The following is a 21,671-nucleotide window of genomic DNA, read 5'->3' on the forward strand; positions in this document are numbered from 1 at the left end:
GATGGGATGGGATGGGATGGGATGGGATGGGATGGGATGGGATGGGATGGGATGGGCGCATGCAGTAGGATACGGTGGGCTATGGAGGATGGGACGCGGCTGAGGTGCTGCCCGGAACCGACAGCCGCTGCCTGGAGCCCGTGTCCGGGCCCGTCGGCTCATCCCGGGATGAGGATCCCGCCGCTGTTCACCCCGGGCCCGCCCGCGTTTCCCGAGTTGCGGCTGTGCCGGTGCCCTCAGCAGGCACCTCCTCGTGTCCGGCCCAGCTGCCGCAGCCTCTCCTCATTCCCTACACCCATGACCCTCAGGCACTGCAGCTCACGGGAAATCCCATAGGATCAGGGCCCCAAGTAGTGCCTTTAAACAGATTTAAGCTCGGGCTGGACCAGGCCCTACACAGCCTGTTCTAATTGTGTCAGTTTTCAGTGGAGAGCTGGACCAAGGGATCCCTTCCAGCCTAAGTGATTCCTTGATTTTGGCAAAACAAAAGTGTGTCCTTGTGCTTGATACATGGATCTGGATTGTATGTGCTTGATATGATCTGTGCAGGGTGTCACATGAAACTGCTTATTTATTTCTGTGATTCCTGACTCAGGGTCTTCTGATTTACAGGATCACTGTAAATCAGTATTAAAACACTGATTTTAAGAACCACAGGATATTCTGAGTTGGAAGAGACCCACAAAGATCATCAAGTCCATCTCTTAAGAGAATGGCCCATTCCAGGATTGACTCCACAACCTGGGTGTTTTTAGTACTGAGCTCTGACCTGAGCTTATCTCAGGGTTCTGTGTCAGTACTAAAGTTATTATTTAAATAATCTGCAGGGTTTGAGTGAAGTTAATAAAGTGGGCAGTGGAATAGGAAGACCCCTAAACTCAGCTGGATCTGTGGCAGTGTCCAAGGCCAGGCTGGATGGGGCATGGAGCATCCTGGGATAGTGGAACGTGTTGGAATAAAATGAGCTTTGAGATCCATGCCTGTTTTGTCTCCACCTTCCAGAAGGGGAATGATTCCCCTGGGAGCAGCAGGGTGAGCCCCTGGGTGGCCGTGGTGTCCCCAGGGCTGGTGGCCATGAGCGAGTTCCGCATCCACCACGACGTGAACGAGCTGCTGAGCCTGCTGCGGGTGCACGGCGGCGAGGGCGCCGAGGTCTACATCGAGCTGCTGCAGAAGAACCGCACGCCGTATGTCACCACCAACGTCTCTGCACACAGCGCCAAGGTCCTGCCTGCCCTCAAAGAGATACCCCCAAAATCGCCTCCAAAATCACCCCAAAATCGCCTTCCCCTGGCAGGAACAGCTGGGCTGGTTTGGAGGACAGGTGTTTGCCAATAAAGGCAGGAGCTTCGCTTTGAAATGGAGAATGTAAACCCCCTCCCTCCAAATTATTGTAATTTTGAAATTAAGGGATTCTCAGGCAAAGATATAGGAATTAGGAATAACAGTTCTTTACTGGGAAAATTGAAATAGAAGTATTACAAAGAGCAATCTCAAAACACTGCCAGAGTCAGAATCCAAGCTGACACCCTGTCAGTCAGTCAGGGTGTTGGCAGCAGCCCCATTCAATGGTGGCTGCATCCTCCTGCAGTGCCAGATGTGTTTCAGCTAGAGCAGTGCTCCTGTAGAAGATGCAGTTTTCCTCTGAAGATCCAGGGATGATGTGGAAAGGTCTGGTTTTCCTCTGGAATCCAGTGGAAAGATGGATAACTTGCTGTCCAAAATCTCAGTTTTTATCTGGGTAGGAAAGGCTTGGCTCCTCCCCTGACTGGAGCATCTCCCAGTGGGATGATGTAATTTTATCAGTCATGCACTGGGACTCAATGTCCCAGCAGCAGATGATATCTCCTGGAGGGAGGATGGGTTGTAGAAAAAATAAAGATGATTGCCCCAGCTGGTTTAAAGATGGCCCATTAGCAGATAATATGTGCCAGGGAGATAAGGAAATAACTACCTCACCTAGCTTCAACAGTGGATGATATAATACATATTTTTGGCCACATCAACCCAATGCAATGGCTCTCCCCTTGGGCAGGGAGGAAAGGAAAAATGGGGGAAGTGGTCATATCTAACACCCACTGTTCCTGAGTGTGAAGTGGGAAGTCTGGTGGGAAAACGTAGAATCCTTGAGGGTTGGTGTGAGAAAACAGCTGTTAGGACTAGGGTGGGGGAAAGTCCAAAGAAGGAGATTGTTTTGTGGAATATCGGGAGGAAATTCTTCCCTGTAAGAGTGGCAACCTGGCAGAGAGTGCCCAGAGAAGCTGTGGCTGCCCCTGGGTTCCTGGAATTGTCCAAGGCTTTGAACACACGGGGATAGTGGAAGGTCTCCCTGCCGGTGGCAGGGGGTGGAACAAGATCACCCTGATGTTCCATTCCCACCCAAACCATTCTGTGATTCCATGATGAAATGAAAATTGTTTAAAATGCAATTATGTGACTAGCACCTGGCTTTTTTCTTATTAACATCACCCAAATATTAGAGAATAAAGCCTGGCACTCATGACCGGACACACTTTTATGGATATAAAACTGCTTTTTTTTCATTTTTAAAAGTAATCCACAATTAAAGGTCTTAAGTGTCAGGAGGTCTCTAACTCTGTGTGAAACTTTTCATCTTCACAGCCTGAGCTGATTCAATTTAGTTTTAATTGTAACTCCATTTAATGTAAATGTGGTGTTTTACAGGTGAAAATAGCAGAGTTTTCTCGAACTCCTGAAGACTTTTTAAAGAAGTACGATGAGCTGAAGTCTAAAAACACAAGACATCTGGATTCTTTAGTTTATCTGCTGTCCAAACTCACAGAAGACAAAGAGGTTTGTTCCTCACTTAGAACTGGATGTTGAAGAGTAGCAGCAATGCAGTGATTTCAAGCACAGCTGGTGGTAAATTTCAGTGAAATCTAGAAATCAACAAATAATCAGTTGTAGCTTTTACTGTGTTTTTAAAGCACTGCTGAGAGTTATGCTCCTCTTGATATAATTCACCAAGACGTGGAAAACTGGGACAGAAGAGATCTGTGGTTAGATTCAGTACAGCCAGAGTATGATCATGTGTTTCTTGCTTTAAATTGTGCTGCCCAGCATTCACAAAACCTTTTCTTTGTTTGCCTGTGTACAGACACTCCACTACCTGCAACAAAATGCTAAAGAAAGGGCAGAGCTCGCAGCAAACGCAGCCACCAGCAGCAGCACCAATTTTTCCATCCCATCATCCACTTCCAAGATGTCTCTGCAGGAGCTGGAGGAGCTGCGCAAGCAGCTGGGCAGTGTCACAGCCAACTCCAGTGCACAGCAGGTACAAACCCTTCCCAAGCTCTGGGCACAAAGTCTTCCCTTTTCTTAGATCATGTTCAATCTGGGTGCTGTTCTTAGTAAGAGTGGCCTTTTTCTATTCCAGTCAGTTGAGGTTAAGTTCTTTGAGGTTATTCTAAGGTTAAATTCACTGTTAAATTCTGCCCAGAGCAGCTGTGGCTGCTCCAGCAGAAGGTTGGACAAGGCCAGGTTGGACAGGGATTGGAGCAGCCTGGCATCATGGAAAAGACAGAAAGGAAGAGGAAAACCAGCTGGAGACACAGGCTTAGCAAACAGTTAAACATTTTATTAGCAGCAGTAGGTTGTGAGGTCAGAGTGCAAAAGGACAATTTATTGCTTAAATCCCAAATTCTATTTCCTGTCATTATTTGTATAAAAAACTATACTGTGGTGGCTTGACCTGACAAACAGGACAGGGAGGGGGGAAAAATGCGGTGAAAAACTCATGGGTCAAAATAAGGATATTTTGGCTGCAGAAGGCAAAGGGGCAAAGTGTATGGAGAGTTCTTTGGACATAGGGGAAAGAGGGAAAGATGCTCATGCATTCTCATGTCTGGTCAGCAAAATCTAACAGGGGACAAGCCTCAGATCACTTCATGAGGGCAAGAGAGATGGATCTTCCATGTCCCATGCTTTGGGCCTCTGGGCTGGAAGGTCCTATATGAATGTGATGGTGGAGAACTCAAATCCTAAACAAAGTGTCCAGCCCCTCACCCTGTCAGCAGTGGTGAGACCAGCCTTGTCCCACATACACTGAAATACTGCACAGGCACTGGGCCTGACTCATCCAGATCCTTCACAGACAATCTGAGTCAAGTGGGTGATTTAGATCATGAGGGGAAGATGAATTTCCAGTGAGATAACTGATCTTACCAGGATTTATGTGTGAACTTGCTAAAAGAGGAAAGACCTGGAAGTGCCTATCTCTGGGATGTGCAATTCACAGCCAGAAGGATTGAAATGCCATCACAAGCCAAGATTTGTGCTTCCCTGCTGCTCCATTTGTAGTCTCTTCAGATTTAAAGATCTGGAGCTGTGTTACAAGGCCCTGATGGGCTGGTGCTTGGGCCTGTTGAATCCGTAAGGGCTGGGACAGGAGGACATTCCTTGGAAGTGTTAAGTCTGCTCAGCTCTGACACAGATCTGCTGTCTGTGAGGGTCACAAGTGAAGTTGGAGGTGTTCATGGACCTCAGAGATGAGCCCTTCCTCTCCCTCTATGGGTGTTGGCAATGCCATTGCTCACTCTGTCAGATGCAGGTTCCTAAGCATGACAGTGGCAAACTGCCCCCTGTGCCAGGGGGGTTGAGGTGCCACCTGAGGGCCATGTTTTCAGCCCTGGGAGTTTTTCTCCAGGCTATTGTTGATGCCTGTAGTGGCAGTGACCTAAATTTCAAGTTGCAGAGAGAAGGTGATTCATGCCCCTGGGACATGTGTTTTGTCACCAGTGCCTCAGGTGCTGTGCCATCTGCCCTGGGATTGCTTGGCACTGTCAGAGAGATCCTGCAGTGACTGGAGTTACTGCTTGGACCAGTTTTGGTCCAGGATTCATCAAGGTTGGGAAAGTTAAGTGTTCCCTTTCAGGTGGATGTGACTTTTATAGCCAAAATGTTGACTTTTTTGACCTCTGCCAGTTAACAAAGTCACACTAGAGCTGGTTGAACTGCAACAGAAGTGCCCTGCCTCTTGTTATAGAATAAAATCAGAGATTCATCAAGACCAACCCTGAATTGACCACTAAACTGTGTCTTCCAGCTGCCATTTCTGCTTGTGTTTTGAATGCTTCCAGAGGTGGTGACACCACAGGGGAGCTTATTCCAATGATTAACCACTCTCTCAGTGAAGTAATTTTTTCTGCCTGCCATTTGGGAAGACCTACTGGTGTCTGCCCTTTTCCCAGACAGAACATATTCATCCAGCCAGCTGATGTTTGCAGTTTCATGTGGGGTTTAGCCATCCTTTGAATTGCTGGCAGCTTGCTTGATGCTTCCTATTTCTCTATATGAAAGTCCCAGTTCTGTTAGGGGAGCAGAGGAAATCGAGGTCCTTTTAGCAGATCACCCACACAGGATGTAAATAAGAAAGTGAAATGAGCCTGTGCATATCCCTTCTCACACACACACATCTGTGGAGTTTCAGAAATGGCCTTCATCAGTCCTGTGTTTGTGCACTTGGGGCTCCAAATGTTCATGTAGGTTGTGCATCTCACAAGCTTCCCCAGCTGATGATTGATCTTGCACTCCATTTATTTTAATGTCAGAGCTGGGGGTGGAAAGTCTTTCAGTCTTCAAGAGCTCACTTCCTTCGCCAACTCCCACTCATAGCAAAAAACTCCATCATTTTCCAGCTCTCTGTGGGTGGATTTGTCTGGGCTGCATTTGGCATGGAGTTCAGAGGTGTTCAGTGCCCCTGGAATAGGATGTTGGTGCTTCTGGAAGGAGTTTGCTGCTGTCATGTGGTGCTTTCTCCAAACCAGCAGCCACTGCCTGGTAGTTATGCATGACCCCATTCTGCTTCCCTGGGTGTGCCCTAGCACCTAGACCAATGTGGACAGATGCAGAAATGCATTATTTGATGTACCCCTACATAGAAAGGTCAAATGTGTAAAAAAATATGCATTTTCTGCGGCAGTGGGGCAAATAGACTAGATGATACTGGGAAATTAAACCCTACAGCATGCTATTAGAATACCAGCTATTCTGCTTTCTGTTCTCAAGTCCATCTATCAGTTTGCAGCCAATTTCTACTTGAAATTAAAGATTGCTTGCACTTCTGAAAGTCTCCTGTTTTTTTTCCTTTCTTTCCCTCTCTCTCTGTTTCCAACAGCCTCTTGAGCTTACACGAAAAATGCTCCGGGATAAGCAGAACAAGAAGAATTCTGGTCAGCCCATTCCAGTATTTCCATCCTGGGTGTATGAGAGACCTGCACTTATTGGAGATTTCTTAATTGGCACCAGTCTAAGCACTGACACAACAGTACCAATAGGTATGAAAAACACAGGGAAAATTGCATTCATTTGTAGTGGTTTTTTCTCATTCAGAAATGCTGTTCAGATGTTCACACTCAGCAAATTTTTTTCTTTGTGACTGTATTTGAGCTGTTTTCTGGGTCTTTGAATATTTTGGCAGCAAGGAGGTTGGGGAAGTTGTTGGTGTTGGAAATAACTGGTCCCTTTTGGGTGGAAGGATCAGCATCAGGAGCTGTGCCTGGTGTTCTGTTGGCATTGGATGTCTGATCCTGCCTACTGGATTTGGGTGTAAATGAGCAAAGGATTCTGTTCTCCAGGAAAACAAAGTACTGAAATGGGTGGACGATGGCACACTGTGTCCTTTTTGTGTCTTCTGTTTGGAAACAGGCTCTTTGCCATTAGCCTCCCAGGAATCCATGATTGTGGAGGACTTGCTGTATGTCCTGATTGGTGTGGATGGAAGGTACATCACAGCACAGCCCCTGGTGGGCAGGCAGAACCGAGCCTTTTCCCTTGATCCAAACCTGGACCTGTCCATCAAGGAGCTGGTGACCAGGATTCTTCCTGTGGCAGCAAGTTACTCTGCTGTCACCAGGTACTGTACTGAGCTGGCTTTTGTCAGGGGAGGAGGCAATCTGCCATTGTGCAGGTGTTAACTTCCATGCTTAATTTAAACTACAGGAGTATAAAATGAGTGACAGTTTGGGTCAGTTTTAGCTACATTCCCTTTGCTGGGTTTTTCCTCTGTGCGGCCAGTTCATTTTTTCATTCACACAACTTTGTTCTTTCCAGTCTTGGCCTTGGCAACTTCAAGTAAAATGCAGTTAGGATATGTCTGCTTGTTCTGTCTGCTTTTCCTACTCTGCTATTAATTTCTCTGTATTTCCTGTTTTTTGCTCCCCTCTGGGAATCCAAGACCAAGGGAACCTTTGTGTGCTGGTTCTCACTTTCTACACAGTGCTTTTACAAGTGGTTATAATTCCCTTGTGACTGGAGAGGAAACATCTTCCCACAGCTTTCCCTTCTTATTTCTCTTCTGGGATGGGAAATAAGGGAGAGGGACCAGTGTGCTTTCCAGCATGGGATCTACTGGTGTGCTGAAGGCAGAAATTCCTGAAAATTACACAAGTTACATTGCCTGAAAGAGCTTTCATTTTTCTTTTTGCAGGTTTATAGAAGAGAAGTCTTCCTTTGAGTATGGACAGGTGAATCATGCTCTGGCTGCAGCCATGAGGACTCTAATCAAGGAATACATGATATTAATTACCCAGCTGGAGCATCTTCAGAGACAGGGCCTTCTGTCACTGCAGAAGCTGTGGTTTTACATCCAGCCCACAATGAGGACCCTGGAGATTCTGGCTTCACTGGGTAAATATTCAAAATACAGTCCTTGCATTTTGCCAGCTTATGAGAACTGTGCAGGGTAGCCAAACAGGCAGGGCATGTCTCATTTTGATTTCCTGCTTTATTAAAGAAGAAAGCCCAGGGGAATTGTGCCCTCTTCTTCTGGAGAGGAGCATTCAGGTTCTAGGGCTGAATGTTTTGGAGCTGTCAGGAGGCACCTCTGTGCCCTTGCCCTTCCCATCAGTTGTATCCACCACTGCTGCCTCTCCTCAGCTGCTTTCCAAGCCCCTCTCCAGCTCTGTGTGGGTGTATAACCAGAAGGAATCCCTGGAAATTCCTAGTCCAGCCCCTTGCTTATAGCTACACAGGCTGCTCAGGGGGCCATGTCCAATCTGGGGACCATTTAGGGTTTTGTTTCAGGACTTTTCAGGATGTGTCTTACACTGGTATTTTTTTAAATTCCAGCTACTTCTGTGGATAAGGGTGAATGTATGGGAGGATCAACCCTGAGTTTGCTCCATGACAAGACTTTCAATTACACAGGGGACAGCCAGGCCCAGGAGCTGTGCCTGTATTTGACCAAGGCAGCCAGTGTGCCTTACTTTGAAATCCTGGAAAAATGGATATATAGAGGCATCATTAATGATCCATACAGGTAAAGAACAGTTAAGCAATGAAAATGAAATGCAAAACTTTAGAATGTTTTGTCAAGTCTGCATCACCTGGGGACCTTAATCAGCCTCTTGGAAGGCTTTTGGCTTTTGTAGAGTAATTTGAAACATTTAGCTGTATTTGATAGTTTATGCAGCATTTCTGTTTCCCACATTTTCAGAATCCTAAGGTGAGGGCAAAGCTGAGGATAAAATATCTGAAATTAATGTCTCCTGCTGGTGAGAAGGTGGACAAAGGCCAGTTTCCTCACCCCTGCACTGACAAACAGATAATGTTTAGCCTTGGTTTATGAGCCCTGTAGAATTCTGTTTCTCATTGCAGATCATCAGAGGCTCTGCATAATGCTTTTCCTCTTGCTTCACACACAGACTGATTTCAGTTCTTGATTAGATGTGTCCTCATGAGACCTTATTTCTGATAGATCACATTACCAGTTTGCAGGTCTACTAAAGTTTGTACCACTCATTGTACCACTTCCTACCCCTAAACATCTGCTTTAACTGTCCAGTGAGTTCATGGTGGAGGAGCATGAGCTGCAGAAGGAGAAGATTCAGGAGGACTATAATGACAAGTACTGGGATCAGAGATACACTGTTGTTCAGCAACAGATTCCCTCCTTCTTGCAGAAAATGGCTGACAAGATCCTAAGCACAGGTAAAGAGAAAGGAAATGTCACGATGCCTTGCCACTTTATGGGGCTGTCCAGCTGAACTGGGAGCAATGGAAGAGTCAGATTTCAAAAGAACCCCAAATTCTGTAGATAAACAACACAGGAGCCCAGCAGCAAAGGGAGCTGTCTGTCACTGCTGTTTTGTGGGTAGGTTTTCTAGCTGGGTGCAGCTGGGCAGCTGAGGTTTGAATATCTGAGTGCTAATTTAAGCCTTTGACCTGTTATCCTTGTACAAAACCCCCAGAAAGTGACTTGTAAAGCAAAGCAACAGATCTGCAGAGCCTCAAGTCACCTGCAGAGATGTTTTGTCACCACTGGGAAACAAAACCATTTCTAAATCTCTCTAAATGTGATACCAGGTGCCTATTTCAAAATTCTGTATCATCTTTTGAAAGGTGCCTAAATCCTTTCCAACTTCCAGCATAGTGTAAACATTTCTTAGCATATCTTCCTCTTTAAGGGAGTGGTGTGGAAGTTTCCCTGTTGGCTGTACAGCAAGTATGAGACATTCTTTCTTTTTAATTTCAGGGAAATATTTAAATGTTGTACGGGAATGTGGGCGAGATGTCACCTGCCCTGTGGCCAAAGAGGTCATCTACACTTTAAAAGAGAGAGCCTATGTGGAACAAATAGAAAAAGCATATAACTATGCCAGCAAAGTTCTTCTGGACTTCCTGATGGAGGAGAAAGAGCTGGTGGCTCACCTGAGGTTGGATTTATTTTACTAAATGCATGATAAATAGATTGGTTCTGCTAAGGGACATAAATTTTTGAAGTTAGCTCTGTTCTCTTGGGATATTATCAAGGTGTTCTCTCTATTTCCATTTAGAAAGGTTGACCTAAAAAAACAAGATTTGAGGGTTTTTTTCCCTGAAGAGAGAAAAAAAAGTCCAAAATTATAGAAATGTTGAGAGGAAAGATGTCTGGAGGTCTCTAGTCCAACTTCCTTGGAAGGCTGTTGCCAAAACTAGGTCAGGGCTTTGTCTAGCCCAGTCAGATCAGGAGTCTGCAGCCACACTGTGTTATGGCTGTGCTCTTATTTTTGCTCCAAAGCCTGCAGTTGTCATGTGTCATCTCTGGCCAGGCACTTGGTTAATCCTCAGGCTCACCTCAGAGCTACTTCCAAGCTCCATGCCCACTGCAGGTGGGCCACCTGAAGCCAGGTGAAAATCAAAATTTATGTGTCCTGTTACAGCAAAAGTCTGCTGGATTTTAAAAAAATCAGCACAGATATTTGTTCATTGAGGGGAGTCCAGGATTCTGCTCAGAATTGGCAGCTGCCCCTCAGCTGGAAATTTGGGATTTGTTCAGGACAGCAGTAGGAGCCCACACCCAACACACTTTGGGGTTTTTTTGCATTTCTCTAGGCAAAAATTAGAACAGCAGCAGCCCTGATCTGACTGCACAGAAGTGTCCTGACTGAGGAGGTAGGGAGGAGGAGACATCCATAAAAGACTAGTCTCCAAACTGGTTATTTATGGCTATGTGCTCTCCAGAAAGAGAAACATTTTATGATCAAACCTCGTAGGCTCATTGAATTGATTGCATTTGTTCCCTTAGATTTGATATGGGTTAATCTGGGCTTTAAGAAAAGTTATCAATTGTCCTTTTGTTTTCTTGAGCAGATCTATAAAACACTATTTCCTGATGGATCAAGGGGACTTCTTTGTTCACTTCATGGATCTGACAGAGGAGGAGCTGAAGAAGCCTGTAGATGACATCATAACGACGAGGCTGGAGGCTCTGCTGGAATTAGCCCTGAGAATGAGCACAGCCAACACTGACCCTTTCAAGGATGACTTAAAGGTGAGAATGGGTGGAAGCAGAAGAGAACTGACTTTGAGCCATGGTTTGGGGAGAGCCTGCTGCTTCCTAAGCTGGTGTGATGACTGGAGAGTGACTCTGACTGTGGGCACCTTGCCTGTTGTTCCACAGTAGTTGTGGGTGTCCTGTGGCTTCATTTTTAACCTGCTCTTCCCTTCCAGATTGACTTGATGCCCCATGACCTGATCACACAGCTCCTGAGGGTGCTGGCCATAGAAACAAAGCAGGAGAAGGCCATCATCAGTGCAGAGCCCACAGAGCTCACCCTCAGTGGCCTGGAGGCTTTTTCCTTTGACTACATCGTGAAGTGGCCTCTGTCCCTCATCATAAACAGGTAATCCACTGAGGGAAAAACAGGCATGTGCTCTCACAAGAGGTTTTCCATGCCAGAATCAAACATTCCTCAAACCTGGAGGCCAGGGAAAAACCCACTTTGTGGTATCCCTGGTTGCAGACTCAAAGGATACAGGCTGTTGCTACTGTAACAGGCTATTTTGCATTTAACAGAGTTGTGAGGGACACAGGAATTTGCCTCTTGTTTCCCTGGAGAAACGCTGCTGTGAGCCACAAGCAAATGGGACAAGCAGCATTGGGTGAAGAGAATGGCAGATTTCAGATTGTTGGATGCCAGCAATTAACTCCTCCCTTAATTTCCCCTCTAAAAATTCCATTGAATCGGTGAGACTTCCCTAACGATGCAACGCTTTTGGAATTTTGTCTCTTCCTTCCCAGCAGAGTGTGTTAGCTCTGGTGGTAGCTATGGAAGTGAAAATAGGATTTGGTAAGGTTTCCTGAACTGTATCGACTGGAGCTCTGCAGACACCTACGCTGAAGTGTCTGAGCACAGACCTGAATCCAGTCCCAGAGCTATAAATAAGCAGCCCCATCTGCTTGTGACAGTGCATTGCTGGTGGGGTAGTGCTGCCTGTAGCTTGGTTACAGCTTTTCCTGCCCCTTTTTTGAAAAATCTTTGCTAAATTCTTGGGTGAATTCTAAATTCCTGGTGAATTCTTGGGTGACCATCTCAGTTTTAGCACAAGACCACAATCTCTGAGTCCTCCCTCCCAGCCTTTGTATGAGTGACCCTTGCATGGAGCTTGAAGGAATAAGGAGGGTGGTGATGTAGCCACTGGCAGGAAATACGGAGAAGGGTCTCCTTGGAGAACAATTCTTTGGGATGGTTGCAAATGTGACTCTCCTGCTTTGGTTCAGTGCAGATCAGAAGGTGTGAGGAGCATATTGTGTAAAATCTCTCTACCTCTGAGAAGCCTCAGCCTTCACAGCTTAGTCTGTCAATCAGAACAGGCCTTCATCTGCAGGGGCTTCTCCTTTCTTTCCAGGAAAGCACTGACAAGGTACCAGATGCTTTTCAGACACATGTTCTACTGCAAGCACGTGGAAAGGCAGCTGTGCAACGTTTGGATCAGCAATAAGACAGCCAAGCAATTCTCCCTGCATTCAGCTAAGTGGTACAGCCTTTTTTTTTTTTCTTTCAGTTCTGTGTCTCCTTCTTGCTAATCAGATACCTCATGACATAGTTCAGACAACAGTGAGGTGAAAAAGATCCTTACAAATGTCTTACAGGCTCAGAGATGTCAATTTTTTAACATTTTAGCTTTCACTCAGTAGTTGTTTGTAAAGTTGCTTTAATATTTAACATCAAAATTTTAGATTTATATAAGCAGATATTTAAAGTCTCGGTCAGGTTCAAAGCTGTGACTCTACTAATTGAGGCAAAGCCATGGAAAATAATCAGAGATGGTTTTCAGTGACTTTATAATCCCTCTCACACTGCAGCAAGGCATTTGCTAGGACAGAAATATTTAGCTGTGCTTGGCTGTGCAAGCCTGGTGATAGTTCTCTGTGGCATTTGCTAGCTCTGAGCTGTGTGGGTGTGATTTCTCCCCTAGGTTTGCTGGTGCTTTCACACTGCGGCAGCGGATGCTGAATTTCGTGCAGAATATCCAGTATTACATGATGTTTGAAGTGATGGAGCCAACATGGCACATTCTGGAGAAGAACCTGAAGCTGGTGAGTGAAGCTGGAATGGAAGTCTAATGCCTAATTTCAATGGCTGCAGGTGTCTGTCAATTTTGTTGGAGGCATTTAAATACCTGGGAGCTGCTGTTGCTGCCACGTTGCAGGGTGCTGCTGTTCTGCACCACCCTTCTGCTTGATTAGTCATACATCTCCTTCCTGTGCTGCATCCCCCTGTCTCTGCCCAGCTCACACTCTGCTCCCTGTTATGTAAAGGCAGGTTCTGCTCAGCATTCCCATACACAGGAAGAAGAGAGCTGTGGAAAAGGAAGGTGGATGCAGAGTGCAAAGATCATAAATCAGTCCAGGCCTCTCCAGCTGACTGCTTGGCTGAGTTACAGTGCCCTTAGAAGTAGAGCCTGTGCTTTCCCTTCCATGAAACTGCCAAGGACTGGCATGATGGGAATGTTTGGTATAAAGAAGGCCATCATCATCATTATTATTATTATTATTATTATTATTATTATTATTATTATTATTATTATTATTATTATTATTATTATTATTCCCTCTGGTAGTCACTCTGTGATCAGACACTTCTGGGTTGCACATCTTTTTCCTCTTGCACCCTGAAAAACACTCATCTGAGGTACCTGACAACCCAGCACCCCTGCCATCAGCTCTCTGGGCAGCTGTCTGATGGCTCTTGTGGATCTTCAGCATCAGCTGATCCTGCCTTGGTTCTTACTGTGCCCTGGGGAGTTGTTTTGGGGTCAGCTAACCATCATTTTTTTATACCCTGTCATGTTTTTTTCTGGAGAATTCACAGGAGGGAGTAGGTCTAGGATTGTGACTTTCTCTCCATGTACTTGGCAAGAATTTATGAATGAGAAGGGTTCCGATGTCAAGCTCCTGGATAATCTGGGAATTGAACAGATTTCTTAATTTTGTTGCAGGTTTAGGTTTGCAAAATGTATCACTCAGTTTACTTTACTTGCATGGAGGCCCTTGCAGAAGTTGCTCTGTCCCTGTTTTCTCCTTCATTTGTATTTTAGGGGAAAAGGATGATCCTCACTGGTCTCATGTAGTGCCTTGTGGTGCATTTTATCTGTCACACATCTCTCTTGTGCATTTTCACTTGAAGATGAGGTGCTCTCTTCCTAAAATTGTAGCTGGGATCTTCATCTTCACAACATCATTGTCTTCATCAACACAACTTCATCATCATCTTCATTGCCTTAGAAAGCTGCATTTATCCATGTTCTGCAGTAGTTTAAAGGGATGTGGCAGGGATTTCCTGCATTGGTCCTTCTGGAGCAGTGTGGATGCCATGGCAGTTTTAGTCCTGTGGTTCTTTCCTAAGCTTGATTTGTGTTCTGAGCTTCAGCACATCCTATAACTGCACAGAGAGAGAGAGAGAGTTTAATCATTTAAAACTCAGTTAATCGTTTAAAACTCAAGACCACAACAGCCTGTTGGAGTAGCAGAGAGGAACAAAAATCTTACAGAATCCTCTCAACACTGCATGTCCCAGTTCCTTAGTGGCTCCTAAGGCATACTTTTGAGTAGCCTGTATGTTTTAATGATAAGTTTACTGGCATTTAAGATTCTTTGATTTGTTTCTCTCATCTCCTCATGTTTTCACTGACTTTACTGGGATTGTGAAGGCCATGACAAGCAGATTTAAAAACAAAGGAGATGCAAGTTCATAAAGCAGATAACTCCATTCTTTCCAAGGGAATGCTTGGGTGATTAAAGCAAGCATGGTTTGTGGAGAGGTGGTGTGACAAATTAAAGGTTTGCAGTAATGCAGATGCAGTCTCCATCCGGGGATGTTTCTGGGAGGTGCATGAGGAGTTTCTCACTCTGAGAGGTCATTGTCAGAGGCAGGGTGCTGGGATGGAGCTTTGGGATGGAGCAGCACAGCAGCCCTGGTTTGGTTTGTCACTGTTGGGCTGTCCTGTCACAGGCATCCAACATTGATGATGTCCTGAGCCATCACACAAGCTTCCTGGACAACTGCCTGAAGGACTGCATGCTCACCAACCCAGAGCTGCTCAAGATCTTCTCCAAGCTGATGTCTGTGTGTGTCATGTTCACCAACTGCATGCAGGTGGGTGCAGCCTCCCTGTGCCTCTGCCAGTCCCTTTGGCAGCCCCACCTGGACTTGCCTCTGTTCCCTCTGCCAGCAGCTTTAGTGCTTGACATCCTTACCCTCTCCCAAAGGGTTTCTGTGGCTTCTTACTCAAAATCCTTTTTTTTTATGTTGAGATTTTTTTATGTTGAAATTCCCTCTCCGCTCTGTAGAGACCCTCCCAGCCAGCATCAGGGAGCCCACAGCTTTCCTAATCCCCATTTTTCAGTGTGTTTGGAGAGATGTGTGTATCAGCATGCTCAATTCAGTCTGAGTTAACCTTCCTGGGAGTGAGGGTGGGCAGAGCTGAGCCTTGTGCTTTGCCACAATGGAAGAGAAGGGCTGTGACCATGTCCCCTTGGCAGAGGTTCACCCAGAGCATGAAGCTGGACAGTGAGATGGAGAGGCTGACCCTGGAGCATGGCACCATGCAGGGCCCACCCACCGAGGAGGAGAGAGCTGAGGAGGCTGCCAAGAAGAAGCTGACCAACAAGGTGGGACACAGGGGACAGCTGGGCCTGGCTGCCACTCTGGATGGCCACTTGCAGATTAATTAACCAGCCCTTCCTGGTTTCTAGACCATCTCTGGCCCCAAAAGCACAGTCTTTGTGGAACTGTGGGCAGTGTGGAGTTCTCAAAGTCTGCTTTGAAGACCCACAGCAGTCCTTGCACTGTTTTTTTGAGTTTTTACTTGTGTTTTCAGCTGTGCAGAGCCACATCCAGGCTTTCTGAAATGCCAGCACTTTCCCATTCCCAGAGTCTGAGCAGGGCTCTTTGCAGCCCCTGGCTTTCATACCTGGGGCATCTGTCCTGTCCATATTTCTCTGTTTGGATGCACAGGGGGATTTGCTCTGTGGTCAGCAGATCCTCCTGTCCCTTTAGAAGCCCCTCTGGCACACACTGCACTCACAGAGCTCCAGGGCTCACAGCCTGTCTTGGGCAGCATACATTTTCTGCCTACTGACATTTCCTCCTGCTTGAAAATGAGCAATGGCAGCATCTTTTTGTGGATAACTCAGCTGGAATCTGCTCTGGGCTTCTCCCAGGCTGGGCTTTTAACTTCCAAGGCCTTTGAAAGATTGATTTCAGAGGCTGAGCAGCCATGAAGTTTGATGGCAGTATCTTTGAGCAGATGAGGGAATGGAGGGATTCATTGCAGCCCCTTGGCAAGTGCAGATCAGCAAACACATGGGGTCACTCTGCCTTTGTCTTGGCAGCTTTTAGCAGAGCATGCTGACAACCTGCACCTCACATCTGGCTTTGAAGCCACCATCAACAAGTTTGACAGCAATTTCTCCACACACCTGCTGGACCTGCTGGACAAACTGAGTGTGTACAGCACCAATGACTGCGAGCACAGCATGCTCAACATCATCTACAGGTGAGCCAGGCCTTTTCTGTCTGTGACTTCCCTCCCATGGGTACCAGATTCAACTCAGGAAATGCTCATTACCACTGAGAAATGTGGATATTTAGGAGCCCTGGGCAGCCTGGGCTAGAGGAAGGGGGTTGGAATGAGATGGTCTTTGAGGTTCCTTCCAACTCAGACCATTCTGCTTTGCATTTCAGTCAAGGGCTTTAGAAAAACTCCAAAACACATTCCTTTGAATTATGGGAAATTTATTAATATTGTGAATGTAGTGTTAGTTTTCCTGGGGATTGTCTCACTGTGAATAAACTAATTTCCAAATACAGTGTAAGTATTGCAAGATGAGAAAATCACATAAAGGTTTGATCATAAAGTGTCTATTTTAAGTTCCCATATTGCATTTATTTAAATAAGCAGCTTCTTGGAAATGAGAATTCCTTCAGAAATACATAAATGTCAGGTACACAGGATGGGGGGGAGAGAGGGAGAGAGCAGATTCAGTTTTGCTGCTGGGTTTGTAACTACTATGTTGCTTTTTCAATAAAACCCCTGGAAGTTCTGTTCCCTGTCCATCTGTACTGGATATCTTTTAGGGCTGGCTGAAACCCTCACACCTCTGTTGAGATGAAAAGCAGAGACAAGGAAATGTTTCACAAATGTCTTTTTAGGAGATTGTTGTCCCCTCCTGGTGCTGTTTCTGACAGGATCTGACAGGGCTGTCAGGATTCCTGGCACTTTACAAACACTGTTAGGTGAAGTATTCCCACAGGAAATTGTGCTTCCAGTTGTCCTTTTCTTCTGGGAGCTTCTTGTCCAGCAGCTGCCACAGGTTTACACAGCCCCAGGGCTGCTTGGTGTGCTGAGCTCTCCTGCTTCCATCCCCTGTCAGGGAGGAGCTTCCAGCCACCAGAGCTGCCCCCTGGGTGCTGCTGAGACCCTGAAATGGGAATGTGGATGAGGACCCCTCCTCCACAGCTCTAAGAACTCTGGATCACTCCATCTCTGAAGTGACCAGAGTCAGAGGTCTGCTCCTCATTATGGATTTTCTCCAAAAAGCTCTTTCTGTGGCTGTAGTGCAGGCCCCAGCTGTACAATTGGTTGCTGTTCCTTTCAGGACTAATCAGATTAGTCAAGTCTCTGCAGGACCTTTTGGGAAAGGCTGGTGTGGCTTCTCAGCATTTTATATCACCCTTCCTCTGCCTGGACATCCCAGTGCATTGTCATGAGGCTGTTGTAGGTTACAGGCAGGATCCATCTGTAGGAAAAGGCTGACAGGATTAAGCTCTGCCTCTTCCCTGGCTGCCATCACTCCTGGAGCATCCAGACTCGAGTTAGATTCAGGACCACAAGCAGTTGAGTCACCAGGCAGAAGCATTTACTGCTCCTCAGTGCTCCAGCTCTGCTTCCTCCTTTTTCCTTTTCTTAACATTTTTGCCATCTCCTGTCCAAGTCCTAACAGAGAGGCTTGTTCATGGTGCTCCATCCAGGAGATATTGATGGAATATTGAGGGCACAGGGGACATGGCCAGCACAGTGTTGAAGACCAAATTGCCTGCTCCTGTCATGGTGTGAAAATCACACACATGGCAGGGCAGTGGGACACAGCCTGGCTGTGTATCCTGCCCAGGGTGCCACAGCCAGGAGCTGCTCCATCAGTGTCACAGCCCACACTGGGGGGTCAGCTGGGGCCAGCAGGTGATTATGAGCTGTGAAACCTCTGCAGCTGGTTCTTCCAAATACAGAGGGGTTGGGTTTTGCAACCAGCGTTTCCTGCTTCAGGGGAAAGGAGAAGTGTGATGATGCAGATGATCCAGTGCTTCTGTCCATGGTTTGTGCTGTGGGCAGTGACCTCAGCTGCACACAGAGGCTCAGAGGAGGCCTGGGTGCTTTTCTCTCCCTTTATTTCCATGCCCCAGTCCTTATGCCACCAGAACTGTCATCACTGTCAAGTCCTCCCCTAGTCTGGACTTTCTGGGGTCACTTGAGTCTTCACCAAGGCATTGGACCTGCTGTCCCTTTCCTGTCCCCATTTCCTTGGCAGAAGTACTGGATGTTAACAGCCCCTGGGACCTGCCTTTCCAATCCCATGGGCTTCTCAGGGGTGGTTTAAAGGGTGGAAGCCCCACAGTGAATGCCCAGAGGTGACATTTAGCTCCCATTCAGGTTGGAGGGATTGTTGGCTCGAGGCCTGGGCTCTATGGCAACAGGAACCCAAGAAGCAGAGTGGAGACAGTTGCCATCTGAAATAACATCTTTGGCTGAGAGAGTTTATAAGGAAGAGTTTGTAAGACATACCACTCTTTTCTTCTAATTTATAACCTTTTAATGGGACTGCTTTCCAACAGGGATCATCAACATGTCAGATAAATAACAAAATTCACAGTTCTGGTACTTGCTCATCATTTATTTGGTCCTAGTTAACACTTTTTGTTAACACATTTTGTAGTGCTGAATAACTGAGGCACTTCATTTGTGGCATTAAATAATAGGAGATGGAGATGCAGGGGGTTTCCTTCAGAGCTCACAGGTGACAGATCTTTGGTGTACCCAAGTCCTGCTCAGGTGTGTCATAGAATCAGAAAATATCCTGAGATGAAAGGGACCCACAAAGATCATCCAGTCCATGCACAGACATCCCAACAATCACTGTGCATCCCTGAGAACAATGTCCAAGTGCTCCTGGAGCTCTGGCAGCCTTGGACTGTGCCCATTCCCTGGGGGAGCCTGTTCAGTGCCCAGCAGCCTCTGAGGGAAGCACCTTTCCCTGATCTCCAACCTGAACCTCTCCTGACACAGCTCCAGCCACTGCCTTGGGAGTGATGGCAGAGGGCTGGCAACTGCAGGAACTGTTTAGTCAATCCAGCTCATCCCAGGAGTGAAAAGGAGAACTACATTTTGTCAGCAGGATTAATTAAGTCCACATTCTTAGAAATCTTGTACATCACTGTGGTTATCAGACATCCTTCCTTTACCAGTTTGGAGGAAACTGAGCTCAAAGTAGGTCACCAGGACGTGAAGTAGTGCAAACCCCACTGAATCCAGCCACAAAACAATAAACTGCCATGTAAGCACATACTGAGGAAGCACCACAGAGACTGAAGAAATGGTTATCACTTAAAACCAAAAACAGCCAAAAGGGAAGCCAAGCAAAATCTGCGAGTCACTGAGCTGGGAATGAAGCAGCTTTAGAAATGGAGCATGTCCCCAAAGCAACAAGTCCTGGCCTTGTGTTTGAGTCAAAACTTGGTCAATACTCTCACCTCAGTGTCAGGTTTCCCTGGTACCACTGCCCAAGGATGAAAGCAATGTAAAGCTTTTCAACCAGGAGAGAGCAACAGATAAATTCCATCTGTCGAGGCTCTGTTTTCTGCAGGCACCAAAAAATGTCAAGGAACAATTTGTTGCCGTTTGTGTGAGGTTGTTAAGCAACATGAAACTCAAATATTGTGCCCATTCAGTTGGTACTGGAGCAGCCTAATTTGAGAAAGGGGGAGAGCAACTTTTGTGTGATTCACTGCCTGCTCAGTGATCCGGGGCACACGAGGCTGTGGGTGCTCTGGGATCTGCCTTGGGAAGGTGGCAGCAGGGCTGGGGCTGGCTGGCATCACTCTGGGTTATCAGGGAGGTGGGGTTGTGGTATCCCTGGTGTTGAGTGCTTTGGAGAGGCTTTTCCAAGTGTTGTGCCTGTGGCCCAGCGTCTTCTGACCAGTTGGTGGACTGTGGATCCGTGGGAAGCATCCTGGTGTTAGCCAGGAGATGGAGGGGAAGGAAACCTCAGCATTTCGTGGTGCTGTGTGGATTCTGTGTGGGAGTTGTAGTGCTGGGGAGTGGCTGGGAAGGTGCAGACACTGAGGAACCTTTGTCCACACAGGACGCTCTGTGTGATCTGGAAAAGAGCTGTGAGCATTTGTTCCTTTCTAATGCATTTGGGGCGTATTCCTGATAGATTTCCCTGTTAAAGGCACGGAAAAGGTGTTGCCAACACCCACGTGGATGTCCTGGGGGGAGGCTCCTGCTCACACCTCCCCCTCCTCGGGTGTGTTTTGTCCTCAGGTTGGATTTCAACGGGTTCTACACGGAGCGCCTGGAGCACATGTCAGCCGAGCGCAGCCAGAAGGTGCCACCGCTGCTGCCCCGCCTGGCTGTGCCTGCCCAGTGACCCCACCCCACCCAGGGGCTCCACCCACCCACAGCCTGCAGCAAACCCACGGACACAGGGGAATGTTCCTCTCCTGAGGTGTTTATAATGTTTCGGCGTTTCGTTTTGTTTTGTTTTTTTTTTTACTATGTTGTACAATGATGTGTTTGTGTGTTGTAAAATAAATTAAGTAACAACCAGAAGAAGAAAAAAAAATGGGGTTATTTTGTCTGTTAACAGAACTTGGGATGCAAATTATTGTGGATGCTCCATCCCTGGAAGTGTCCAAGGCCAGATTGGACAGGGCTTGGTGCAGCCTGGGATTGTGGAAGGTGTCCCTGCTCTTGGTAGGGGGTTGGAACAGGATGATCTTTAAATTCTTTTCCAACCGCAAGCCCGAAGCAGAGGAGTTCTAGGGAATCTAACATTGGCTGAAGCACTTTGAGAGCAGGTGAGAGAGGAAATGTCTCTCAGGACAAGGGAATGCCAGGGACAGAGACCTCAGGTGAGATAAGGGAACCTGGGGACATGTGGGCACAGGACTGAGTGCTCCTGGCCTTCCTCTCCCTCCCTCCTCCTTTGCAGGGACCTCCTGTAGCTTGCTGGAGGGAGGAGTCAGGTTCTGTGTGCTCATGACCTACAGCAGGTCTCCAGCTTGGCAGAGGGAGAGAGACCCCAGGAGAGGCCACCAGCAGGTGTTGAATGCCACCAGAAGTCATAGAGAGTTCATTTCTTAAATCAACATTGATCTTCTAAGCACCCGTCAGTGACTAATCCCAAATCCTGTTCACACCCACGTGTCCATGCCCTTTCCATTTCCTGTTTGGCCTGAAACACCCAGAAATACAAACGGGCCTGGCTTATCTGCCCTGATATCCCAGTTCCAGCCACCCCAGTGCCCTGAGTCCCCTGCAGAGTCACAGGACGTCCCACCAGGCCAGGCACCCACCTTCATGCCCTTTGAAATGCCCCCAAAGCCACACAGAGTCCCCAGTGCCACTTGGACCATTCCCCCACCCTATGGGCAGCCTGCACCACCCCACTGACCCAGTCCCCCCATGCCCCATGGACACTCCCCAAAACCCCACAGACAGCCACAATACCCCACACACTGCTCCTGCATGGTCCCCAGTGTCCCACGGACACCCACTGGTGTCCTATGAACCCTCCCTGACATCCTGTGTATCTTCCCAGTGCCCCAGGGACCGTCTGTCCCCCGATGCCCCGTGACCCCTGCCCAATGCCCCAGGGACCCTCCAGGTGC

The 21,671-nt window shown here is 47.1% G+C and overlaps 1 protein-coding gene across 1 annotated transcript; it reads left to right on the forward strand.

Moving 5' to 3' along the window:
* Positions 1-135: 135 nt before the first annotated feature.
* TUBGCP2 (tubulin gamma complex component 2) lies at positions 136-20,611 on the forward strand. Its single transcript, XM_079312705.1, has 17 exons — positions 136-1,224; positions 2,686-2,814; positions 3,119-3,295; positions 6,137-6,296; positions 6,667-6,874; positions 7,448-7,647; positions 8,089-8,278; positions 8,804-8,949; positions 9,494-9,674; positions 10,591-10,771; positions 10,951-11,123; positions 12,130-12,258; positions 12,700-12,820; positions 14,736-14,879; positions 15,266-15,394; positions 16,118-16,281; positions 20,323-20,611. The coding sequence occupies exons 1-17, from the start codon at positions 916-918 to the stop codon at positions 20,426-20,428; spliced, it is 2,847 nt and encodes a 948-aa protein (XP_079168831.1). The 5' UTR covers positions 136-915; the 3' UTR covers positions 20,429-20,611.
* Positions 20,612-21,671: the final 1,060 nt, after the last annotated feature.

The sequence above is a fragment of the Erithacus rubecula genome, assembly GCF_903797595.1.
Source record: "Erithacus rubecula genome assembly, chromosome: 9".
Lineage (NCBI taxonomy): Eukaryota > Metazoa > Chordata > Aves > Passeriformes > Muscicapidae > Erithacus > Erithacus rubecula.

Bases quoted from the DNA above. Each gene is read 5' to 3' on its own strand.
- TUBGCP2 (XM_079312705.1), top strand. From the start codon at position 916: ATGGGGCATGGAGCATCCTGGGATAGTGGAACGTGTTGGAATAAAATG. The intron at 1,225-2,685 runs GTCCTGCCTGCC...GGTGTTTTACAG, and splicing joins TCTCTGCACACAGCGCCAAG to GTGAAAATAGCAGAGTTTTC. The intron at 10,772-10,950 runs GTGAGAATGGGT...CTTCCCTTCCAG, and splicing joins CTTTCAAGGATGACTTAAAG to ATTGACTTGATGCCCCATGA.